Source organism: Battus philenor, unplaced genomic scaffold, assembly GCF_028537555.1.
Source record: "Battus philenor isolate CCGP_79_NKW_IND1 unplaced genomic scaffold, ilBatPhil1.0.hap1 SCAF_27, whole genome shotgun sequence".
NCBI classification, from domain to species: domain Eukaryota; kingdom Metazoa; phylum Arthropoda; class Insecta; order Lepidoptera; family Papilionidae; genus Battus; species Battus philenor.
Window position 1 is genome coordinate 4,563,492 of NW_027181690.1, and position 12,883 is coordinate 4,576,374.

The 12,883-nt window shown below is 32.2% G+C and overlaps 1 protein-coding gene across 1 annotated transcript in view; it reads right to left on the reverse strand.

Annotated features, from left to right (window-relative positions):
* LOC137925455 (uncharacterized) overlaps positions 1-7,534 on the reverse strand; it is a 35,635-nt gene extending 28,101 nt beyond the window's left edge. The window contains exons 1-2 of the mRNA XM_068768898.1: positions 7,307-7,534; positions 107-289 (exon numbers count right to left, since the gene is read on the reverse strand). Coding sequence (XP_068624999.1) covers positions 107-289; positions 7,307-7,464 — 341 coding nt within the window. The 5' untranslated portion in view covers positions 7,465-7,534. The remainder of the gene's footprint in view (positions 1-106; positions 290-7,306) is intronic.
* Positions 7,535-12,883: the final 5,349 nt, after the last annotated feature.

Below are 12,883 nucleotides of genomic sequence, written 5' to 3' on the forward strand. Positions count from 1 at the left end.
AAATAAAGACACAAATATTTAGCCACAGAAAAAGAGGCTAGGAACTCAGACCGTCTCTTCCAAAAGAAACCTCTTGTAAGTTATTACAATTTACATCTCTACTCACCAATCAGAACACAATCCTTGTATAGCTGTCTCCCGTTTCTGTGGTAGCTCATACTGGCATCCCGCTCCTCCACAGAACAGAGCACATTGTAAAGCAGCTGGGGTGCTGGTACGGAGCCTCTCACCGAGTGTACTGTATAAGGCTGAAGGTGGACGGTTGATCCTGCGACGTGACTCGCGACTCCTGTATGGAAAATGTTTCTGTTATTATTCACAATGCGGCTGCATAGACAGGTCGGTCATAATAAGACCATTTTTATAATATTTAGGTATCACCATGTCGACGGTAAAAGATCAAGTAAGCCATTACCTATAGTAGGTCCGATCAAGTTAAATCAATAACTCGAGTTTGTCATCAATTCCGTCAAGGCGTTTAAGACGGACGCGATTGAGAAGAAGTCGTGGCTTTCTTGGTAAGATTCCAATGCTGTACAGGTGCTACGGTCTGATCTAAGACTTTCGAAGGAGCCGCCGAGATTATTTAATAAAGAATGGTCTCTACTAAATAAGCATCTATGGAGTTGTAGCACCGTGTTAATGAAAAAATCTTTCGTGGTTTGTGTATAGGAAAGGAGACGAGTAAATACAAGTACTTACTCGATATTTTCCTTACAATATTTTTTTTTCGTACGTTTTATATCGATATTATGAAACTAAATATTGAGAAGGTATCGGTCAGTAGTATTCAAACGTAATTTCGATTTTGACCGAACGAATAATAAAGGAGCATCATAAAAACTTTTTTTTACATAAAATCTATAAAAAACTTTTGACTAAAGGCATTTATAAAGACTTTTATTTACTTCATTTTAAATTATAAAATTAATTAAAATGACCGATACATGTAAGTATCTATCAGTCAATACTGTATCAATTAAATATATCGATTCTCAGCGGTTTCTTATCTCTTTTTGTATATATACCGGCTACTAAAGAAGCTCTGTAGCTTGCTTATTACTGATAGGTTTAGCAAACAAATTGCTTTTAACGCTCTATCATCTCAAACTCGGTGAATATATGAATGCTTATGTTGATTTTTCCGTTAATAAAAAACACCAATAGTCATCATCTGTAAATGTGAGTAAGACCGATGGTTTGTCACATGTCACAATATATTAGTTGAAATTACCGTAGCGTTTTTTCTTTTGTATTTTCATAAACAACGGTGAAATAGTGACGGTCGGTAGCCATTGTAAAGAAACATGAAAAAGCATTTACAAATGGTTACTTTTTCGAAAGGCGAGCAAGTAACAATCATGTTTTAATAAAATCTAAAAATAAATGTATCAATGAGTTTTAGATAATACGGGTTTTATTTTCACTTTTAAGGCGATGCGAAAATGCATATTGAAATTTTTCTCGATAGATGTTTACTGACATTTTACCTCCAATGTGAACGAATCCTTAATTTTATATCTCTAACCAACTAGATAAGTTGCGTATTTTCCTGTAATAATCGTCATAGTTGTGGTACTCTTAGTCGAAATGTAGTAATGCATCTTCCAAGAGAGACCTGCTATTGAATTTTAAAAGAAATATTTTAACTGTGATGTAATACAAAAAAGTTCTAAGATATAAATAAATATATACATTTCCAAACCTATTTAAAAAATGAAACCGTTCAAAGTTCTGGAAATTGATGCTCGATCTGCGTCGATCTTTGTATTTCAATTTTGACATAATGCGCGGGAAACATTTTTCGAGACACAATTACTTTTAAAAGCTGACAATCGTGTACGTTGAACACGTCACAACTACTGCCACATAAAGCTTGGATAAAAAAGAAATGTAAACAGTAAAAACAGGTGCTTTCATTGTAAACAGAAGTGTACCGTCGGCATAAAAATAACAGTTTTCTCTGATAACGTAAAACGAAAAGAGAATAGTGCCTCTATACAATATAAATTATAAAGTCTATTAATAAAAAACAATGTATATAGCTCTACAGATGCAATGCATATAGTAATTAATACGTTTTAATATTCATTGATTAAAAATATTGGTTAATAATTATGTATCAAGGGGACGAACAATTTTTAGTTTTTTTTGTTTTCATCAATCCTTTATTAGTTTTAAAATGATTAATATGTTCAGTTTTATAACAATCAATGTAGTTTTTTAGTAGTAAATTGCCGAGGAGAGTTGATGCGGCGTTTTTATAACCGCACTTTTGTATGCGAGTGAAAGGGCCAAATAATTGTACTGGCTGTCAACAATTTAACTATTAAAAAATAAACTGTCAATGTGTAGAATATGGCTTCTTTTCGAAAAGATTCGCAAGTAAAAATTATTTCTTTTTGTGTATTTCAAAAATTCGTCATTACCATATCCACTATTTAATTTTGTTTTCGTGTTTGCTTTAATAATATAATACTAGTTTGATGGTGCCAGTTATTTCATAGCATTTATTTACGGTTCAACGACCCCTAAGATAGTATAAACAAAGGGTAATAAAAACCAGTGCCAAAACAAATCAAACTGTTAAGAAAGCAGAAGCAATCAATCATCATCTTAAGAGCAAAATACCGTGTCCGTGCCTTGTCAAAAATATATACGCGTAAACACAACTTTAGCTTGTTATTACTAGCCAATGAGATAAAAGATATTACTACACCAGGGTTTGAACTTACCCCTAACGTGAGAAAGAAAAAGAAAAAAAATTTTTTTTTCAAATACTTCGAGCTCTTTATTGTTATATTTAATTGACACAATGCGCAGTTTTTGATTGATGTTACGTCATATTTTTAAATTTAGTATACAGACTTTTTTGTTGTCGGTACTATAAGTGCTAACGACAACAATTCAACCGGTAGAATTATTGAATCAATAATAATAATGGCTGCCCCCGATACTTACCACTGTTTCCGAACGTAATAAATATAATTATATGTAATGTATATAACAAGATATAAGAGCGCATGTAATGATTAATGCTTTACAGGCAAATTAAATAAATTACACGTATATACAGGGTGATTGGTCGTAGGTGTAAAAGTTTTAAAAGGCTGAAAGTAGCAGGATATTTTTTAGCATCTTTAAAGTTTTTACGCCTATTATAAATCTCTCCGTATAAAGTAATTACTCTGAAATATAGATTTTTTCTATTAGAGTTTAAAATAGTTGAAATACAACTGGAACAATAATTAATTTTAAACACACAGTATACAATAATTAAATCTCATATGTGGTAGTCCGAATTTTGAAAATGCTCTTTCTTACTAGGCTATCATTAGCATAATGTTTTTTATTGTTTATTATTTCTAATACCATTAATTTTTAAAAAGGGTACCGTTTCATTCCAAAGGCATACAATGTAGGATTTCTTAACGAGATTAAAAACAAGGACTCACGGGAGGATAATGCAAAAAGTTACATAAGATTCCTGGAGATCGGATTGTCGACCGACAATCGCAAGTCTCGGTCCTCTTCCACTGGGCTACCACTGCTCAATAAAATCAGTTTAAAAATGATTCTCGCAATCAATTATAATTTTGTATTATCTTTGCTTGGCTTATTTTTTGGATAAATGCTTAGCAATAAATGTATTTCCCGACATTAAACAGAATATATTTATTTGAGATTTAGAATACACAACATATGTAGTTTTTTAGGATTGCCTGATGAGTTAAGACTAACATATTACTATATTACAGTTGATGCTGGGCGCTGTACGATAGATGCTGGGCACTGTTAGCCTTTCTAGCTTTTAAGCTTCTTCGAACTCAGGGCTCGCGGATCTAAAATCTGGTCAAAAAAAGCTCTAAAAGGGTCTCTAAAAGCTAGTAGCTTATACATTATTATTATTATTTAAACACGGTTTAGGTGTCGTATGTGGTCGGAACGAAGGTACTGTAAATCAGACATAAGTTGTTTGTTATATAAAAACCATTAAATATTAATTTAAAAATCTAGAGATAACACTTCTAGACCGTTGTTCTAGACATAGAAATTGTAAACGACACGTTAGTGATTTATTATAAGCAAAGTATATTTGTCCTTATTTTATACATATAATGTTTATGTACATATGTCATGTAAGACTTTGTTACACATTTCTATATATGCTAAAATCATGCTAAAGGCGAAAACTTGTGCTGACCCCTTATTATTTAAGTCGCATATTATTGTAAAACCTCAGTTTCCTTAATAAGTAAAATTATTAAAAAATTATAATAATAATCTTATAACAATGAAGCGTATATGACATATCAATATATAACTTAAAGATAATATTGTTTATATAATGACTACAGAAATATATTAGAAGGCAAAATGTTACTATTCTAAGCTTCTATGTGATATAATGGAGGGTTAAAACAAGTTAACTGATACCAGTACTTGAACTTCTTAAAAAGAATTTAAAAAATTATCATCTATTGCTTCCACAGTTTTAGCACAGTATTTTAAAAATCCAAGGTAAAATGGTACAACACCGCGTAATTAAATTCGTTAGTTTTATTACGGGCATTAACAAAGCTTTTCATTATAATAGCTTAGAGCTTAAAAACTGTGCTTCCGTTCGTGTTTTGATTATAACCTTTGTAATTAGCATTGCTTTATTTACACGAATCATTTTTTTTACCTATTTATTTAGACATTTTTTCATATTTTTATCACATATCGACTAATTCCGGTATTTTATTATTTGTTAAAAACAAGATATTTTATAACTTCATTACAGTGATGTTATAGACAAATGTGAATATCTAAAATCCGCTGTAATCTTACATTAACTTGTTTATTATTAATATAATGTCTATAATTTGTAACTGGCTGTATTATTTAGATAGCTTTATTATTACTGTTCATTGATTAACCTTTAATTAAAAGCTAGTAGGCAATTAAATAGTTTCGTGCAGTTATATGAAAGTAGAGAAAAATTCTGTTATGTTCATTTCTATTATAATACATGTTAAAATCAGATTATGATGGCAACACTAAATTCTTGTCATACACAATGATGTTATTTACAATCCAATAATTCCAATAAATCAAACCGTGGTTCAATCCTTTCAAACCCCCTCATCTAAATGCTAAATGCGTCTCAACTGACAGGTAAAAAGACAAAGTTGCCTGTGAAAACTAGACGCAAGAGATCATGCCCCTGTCTTTCCACGGAGTCTCCATCATGGTGAGCAAAGGGTCTGTCATCCGATCTGGTTGAATAGGTATAGTTTAAGCTTCCGAGGAAGCTTTCGAGCTTATTTACTGTGAAGAAATAAATGCTAAGCGCCATCAGCGCTCTACTACTTTGAACTTGATGATGCTATAATTGATTATGCCAAGGAGTAGAAGTTTATAGTCTTTAAGAAAATAATTTGCAAAATATTTTTTTTTAATAAACTTTTTTGCACTTATAACTTATTATCATATCATCATGGCTACATAAATATACGGGTGATAGGCTATAGGCGTAGAAATTTTGAAGGTTTGAATTCATATGTAGTATTCATTTTTCGTAATGTCGATTTGAATTCTGACGCCGAATCAGCGACGTAGCAGCTGACATTGCAATTTAGATAAATTTATGGAACAAATACTTGCACGAGGGGTCGCTCACCTCCGCCTATATAACGCGTGTATTGGTGATTTTGCATTAAAGAAAGAATTCGTTCCTGCTCAGGATTCCGCAAAAAGTTATATAGCTTTTGGACTTTTTTCTTATTACCCAGTATAAAGTTATGTTTGAAACTCTATTGGAATGCAACAGGCCAATAACTCCTGGCAGTACAATTTACAGGGGCAGATAGTAAACAATAATTTATTTTAATATGTGGTAACTCGAATTTTGCAAAACACTTTTTTTGCGTTATTAATTATTTCTGAAACCATTGACTTTTGGACAGATATATTGACCCCTATAAAGCTTTACATCTGTAGATAGTTACCCTATATCAATATAAGAGATTTTCAATTATGTACTGAATTAAAATAATTGGTAGAGTTCGTAAGAATAGATTAAACAAAATTATTCCGAAGTGCGTTCGTTTAAAAAATGCCCTTTTTTAACTACAACAGTTAGAATTAGAAGAAAATATTTTTGGTCGTGTTAAATAATACCAGGAATAAATTTTATGAAATTACATCCACAAAAGGCAGCGCGGGCCACACGAAGCATGCGGGGGACTTCTACCACTGTAATAAAATGAAACTCAATTATGGACACGTGACCGTTGGCATTTCGCCGCCATTAACAATTCGGTTTACACGACTTGTAATGAAATACACTCATTTTAATTTCATAGAACGCACCACGCGGGTCCGTATTTTATCCGTTCTACCTTTGACCTATAGAGGAAGCACGCACAGGCTCGCGTGATGTCCACTTCTTTGTTTTTAGCCTTTGTAAAATAAACGGAAGTGTAATTTAATAACTTACTATTTCGTTATTTTACGAGGTCATGAGTTTGTTGATTAAAAGCACACATTTAAAAGAAAATAAGTTTTTAAATGTGTTTTATGATCAACATGATTTGAGACGCAGGACTAACTGGTTGGAAGCGGCCTGCATCCAATGTTTAATGTTCTATTATATTCGACTAAAATTTAATGTAATGGAACACGTAAACCTACGTCTGGCTTATAGAATTCTAAAATAAAGTCAATTTAATTAATGTATGCTTCTGTCACTCGCGTTGTATCTGGTCTGCCTATAAATCTCCTCCATATGCCGTACCCCTACATTACTCAGAATCCTGACATTTTTAGGAAAGTTTTTCATGAACTATATTACGCCATCTCTGCCGATTTTTGGTGGTGTGTATTGCTATCTGCGGACTTGTACTCATCCACTACGCCACATTTGTAATAAAACCTAGAAAAAAATTTTTTTTAGGTGAACAATTAAATTATCATTACGTTAAAGGGACCCCTCCCAAAGAAACGCTGTGGTGTCACTTGAAATTGTGTCTGGGAATAGCAGCGAGAGTTCTGAGGGTTCTATCAACCAAGAACCCTAGTTAACAGCTACAGTAACACGAAACCTCTTCCTATTGCTGTCATCCATGGGTTCTCTTCGGTAGGTCATAATGGCCGCCACACATCCACGTCAAGTCAATTCATCACGTATCTTGTACTGCAGGCAGATTATACCTCAGCCATATTTAAGCCTCAAAGACTAAACGGTTACTGAGTCGTCATTTAATTTATTTAATTAAATCTAAAAGTTATAACTTAGCAATTCAGAAAAATAATACGTTACCTGGGACTGGACCTCCGTTCTGGTGCAACCTTCCTGCGGACGATGCGTCTACAGATTCTCGTGCAGATGGCCAACCGCGGGCAGCGGAAATAATGCCAAAGACAGCCCTGATCTTCATCCGAATCGTTCACCGTTCCATTCATTTTCACTTCAGTCATTCAATACAAAGTTTGAATGAGTGTCTCACAAATCAGTCTTTAAAAACACGAAAGCTTAAGTTTATCTCTGGTGTTTTTCGTTTAAATTTTAAATTAATTTCTGTATTTTGCTTTGTTTAGATGTTAAGAGTTTCTAACCAGTGAAATTTATGATTAAAATTCAAAATTTCTGTTAAATGAATAATATCCGGGAGAAATGTCCTCTACATTTCTCGTAGATATTATTTTGTTTATCTATATTAAAATAAAACAAGTTTAGATTAACGTGTTGCTTTTGTTTACACTTGTTCAATTATATACTGGTATTTTTACTGTAATAAGCCGTTTAAACTTCAATAGAAAAAATAAAATAATGTAACGTAAGAAGATCTACAGAAGAACTAAAGTAACCTACGTAGCTGAAAGAATTACCCGTCTGAAATGACACTGGACGGAACTCACCACTCGTGCAACCTATAGCCTTTGGGGTCGAAAGCTAATCGAGCGACGAACACGAGCTGGTAGACCGATGACATAATTAAGCTATTTTTAATGGTGTAATTAAGGTTTCTATTGTAAAAGCCTGTGTTATACTAATCCTGTATTAAAGTAGTATGTAGCGGTCCACGACCTGAGCCGAGGCTCTTGAGGGAGCCCTCGAACTTTGCTATTAAAACGAGGGTTATACACCATCAGCTCGTAGAGTCTGTAAAGCCAATACGGCAACAGTGATCATCTTTAAAAAAATAAAAAAATTAAGTCTGAGATTTGTTTTTTCTATTCATTTAAACTTAATAGTATTTTCTTGTTTTTCGTGAAATGACATGAATGTACATTATTCCATAGGGACTGGTAACTAATGTAAACATTTTAGAATTTATAACGATGGCCTCAAAAGTTAAACATACACATTTCGGAATGGTAGTGCAATGTAGGCGGTGAAGTGTTTCCATACTTTTCTTTTTCTTTCCTTGCATAAATAATTTATCGTCAAAAGGAAAATAACATCTTGGTCACTACAACCTTGAACCAATCAATGTAAAATATTTGACACCCAACATTCATAAAAGAATAATAATCTATCGATATCATATTCCGTATTACATTCCATTTTAAAATATACTCTTTCGTGACGAAAAAGTGAATTATGATAAATTCATGCAAGGAAAACAAATGTAAGAACATTTGTGAAAGAAGTGAAGGACCCGATTGTGTATTGCTCTTTTCAGAACAATTTCTTTTTTAACCTTCGTAGCATAACAGAGTGGATGCTTTGAAATATGTTCTTATTATTCTTTTCAGCCTCCCTCAAAGATCGTCACGGTGTCCGGTTTTACGCTGCTTGCAATCACCGACTTCTCTCAACCTTAATTATGTTTCGATCAAACTAGTCAAGGGTCTACTCTGGCCGCGTCAATCAGCTTGTCGTTGCCATCGAGAATCTTTCGACCTCAATGGTCTCAATGCCCACTGCCATTTCTGACAAGCAAATTCTTCGAACTATATCGATGACTCTTGTTCTTCTGCGAATCTCTTCACGTTACATTTTTTTTTATTGGACTACAGGCGAATAACTCCCAGCAGTTCATATTCTGCAGGTATATATAGTAAACAATAATTAATTTTAATATGGAACGCTTTTTCTTACTGTATTATAATTACATTATTTATTATTTCTGGAACTATTGATTTTTGGATAGTGTGTACATTAATTGCCAACAAATGACGTAACTGGTACTTTACTTTGGTATCATCACAAGTATCACTTGTACTTTTACTCCTTTAAAGCTTTTATCCATAATGAATTACATTGTGCATAAGTTAAAAATTCCGCTTGATATCTCGCTAAAGATAATAAAATGTTATATTAGTTTACACAATATACTTTTTGAATGCCTTTGTAATCTTGCGATTTTTCCGATAAAGAAATCTAACCCTCATTGCTCTGCCACTCCGACCATGTAAAGATTTATATGCCCACTGGCAAACAGCATTTATTAATGACAAAAACTAACAAAGAAGTGGAATTAACTTAACTCCAGTTTTTGATTGTACCATTGCCCAAGATTGTACAGTTATAATATTTATTTTAATTCACGAAACTAAAAACATATAGCTACTAGGGCCTTAAAGCTCTGGAGTAGAGATCACGGACCGGGAAACTCAGGGTAGGTCAGCCCATGGACAGACCCTGGATGAAGGCCGCTTTTAGCCGATACTTTTGTAAAACTCCAAAGAGCCTATGTCCAGTAGTGGACATCTTACGGCTGAAATGATGATAATAAGAAATCTACAAAAATTAATTATTTCGAAGAAAATAATTGTTTTAGTAAAGCAATTATTAATTTAAAAAATCTACTCAACCTTGTCATAAAGTTAATAGCAGCTATAATTATATTATTTGACGAAGAAACTATGAACTTACAAAGCGATAAGCGATTTTTTCAATTTTTACGTGTGTACGGTTTAACGTAATTAAATGTAGCGTAAAAACAATTTATATTTTCATTTTCAACTACATGCAACGTATTTTAATGGTCATTACAAAAGTAATGTACTTTTTAGGTTTATTATAATTTATTCTACACGACACTGTAAATTCTTAAAAGCAAATTATTTAGAGTTACTTCGAGATGTTATCTTTGGAATGATTACATATTGTCGTACATTTAAAGTCCTTGGACGCGAACTGAACAAGACCGGTCATCTTGGTGATTTTAAGGAGAGACCTATTCCTTGCAGTGGGTGCTTATAGGATCATAAGCATGGGCCTAAAGAAATCTCTTTTAAAATATTAAACATTAACAATAACCTTACACAGATACTACATTGAACATTTATTGTGTGTATTTGTTAAATATTTTTATTGTAATATATAATTCTCAAATTTTCATATTTCGTCACTATCAGAGAACTTTTATGCAAAATTTTGTTCTTTACTACGCAGCTTGGAATCAGTCATTACGATTGTACGGTATATATATATATATATATATATATATACACACACACACACATATATATACACATATATACACATACATATATATATACACACACACATATGTACATATATATATAAAGTGTCGTTATTTAAGCCCCTAGCCTCCCATTACAAAGCATATCCCGTCTCTAAAAGTATGTTTGGTGGATATACATATACTGTAATCACCATGTAATGTTTCGCAGATGACGCTGTTGCCCATCCTCTGGAAACTTGTTTGATAGCAATGGCAATCCCATGTCATTAATGCACAGTGTGAGACTGTATCCCACGAATTGAACCCATATATAATATTTGTAATAGTATTCTAACAACTAATAATAACATAATACTAAATTTTATGTGTTATAAATTTAGATAAAGTATTATTTTTTAGAGAAAAAGAGCGCTACGTAGAATAAATTTCACATATAACTTTTTAAAAACTAATTACTTCTATATTTCCGTTGGGTTTTTGAAATGTATTACCATCTTCACTTTTTTATAATATTTTCATTTTTGTATTTATTTACGCGTAAGTGAAAGGAAGTGTAGGTATAGTTTTTAAAATATCCGTGAAGCGTAAAACGTTATAGTAATACAACAAAATACCTGTACCAATGCGTTAAACCTCTTAAAATTATGTAAATCTTTCTTATATCTTATCTTATCGTAAATAAAATAACTGTTTAAATGATTTGAGCTTTGTATAAGCTATTACACAAGGAAATTTTTCGTTTATACTTTAATTTGTCACTTAATTAGTTCATTAATTACAGGTAAATGTAACTCGCGAAACATTTAAGTTATGTCGGCAACACAAGTCGCTCGTCTCGGCCGCCGCTAAGGAGTTACTGTTGCGTCCAAGGAGTATCGACTATACAGTGTATTAACCTCATTGGCGACCACTATAGGCTAGTGTCACACCGGAGCTTACGGGGCTATAAAAAAAGTTTTTTTTTTTCAGCAAATTTGCTTATTTTTCTCACTTCCAATTTTACAGAGAGTTTCATATATTCTTTTATTACTATCACTTACATTGACAATTTGTATACATCATAAGTTAAATTCCGGGAGAGCCTAGTTTGATACTTTGAAAAACGCAAATCAAATTGTGCCTATTAATAATTACATTCTTAAACTTAAACGTAAGAGGCTTTCAAATACGCTCTTATCTGAGAAGACTTTTCAAAAAAAACTCGTCCGATTTTTTTGTGATTACTTTGTTTACTACAGAAATTATAAGTAGCGGTAGAGCAAAAAATTAAAATAAAATATTAATTTCCAATAAACGATTTTTTTTCGATTCATATTTTCAGACACTTAATATTTTAACGACGAGATATTAGCATAGTTAACTTCTAATTATAAGTAATACCTGCAGCTGTATGTAGTTTTGAAAATATTTATAATCCGTACCACAGTATCAAGTTAGAGCAAGGTATATTAAGTCTCTTCTTCTAAGTTCCTTCTACCTATACACATATGCCCTTCAGAAGCTTCTGTAATTAATGTGATTTGTGTGTCTCTTTTATTATAAAATAAGGAGAGCTTTAATTCTACTTTCAGACGGAGCACGTGACTAGCGCCGTTAAAGATATGTTAACGTGTAAATGGATTTTAGATAGTATAATACACAGAAATGTTCAATTATTTATTGATTTAACTCTGAGGACTAAAAAATAACAAGTTGACGTTAATTCAGATAACCTATTTATTTCTGAAGTAGAGAACTGGTAAGTCCAACGTAGAGACAACACATAGGGTGGTCAGACAACCTAGGAAGTCGCTTACCCACGCCGCTTCATAACATACAAAAAAAATTATAATCAGGCACATATGCGAGTCTAATATGCATAGGAAGGTTTTTAACATTCGCTTAAGGATTATTTTTAGAAAAGAAACCCGCTATTTCTGGCTTGGACTTTACTCGTTGGCCTTCGTCTTTATCCAAAAGGTTAATTGATCTATTTTTAAGTATAGCGCTACGCTTGAGAGTTTGTGGAATAACAATATATAAAGCTTGTGTATACAATAGCACAATAATAAATGTATATTAAAATATAGTAATAAAGTTAGTTAGCTTTTCAAATCAATACTTATCATTGATATTTTATAAAAAGAAATAGTATAGTAAAATCAAATTTTTAAACCCATATAAAATATATTTAATGCGTCAAGACTTTACGAGTATTCCAAAGTCGCAAAGTTGCTAATTTTAAATGCAATAACTTTACTCGAGTAGCTAGGGTCCGTCACACAGTTGCTCGTGAGCTAAATGGGGGTTTTTGTCTACTCTTCTGCGCTTCTTTCACAAAATCTATAGAACTAATTAGAAAAATAATTAAATAAAATAATGAAAGATTTCACAAATTTTCACAAGAAATTTCAAAAGAACTTCAAAGACAATATTTTTTTTCAATGGGAACCCTTTCAATATTTATAAAAAAATACTTT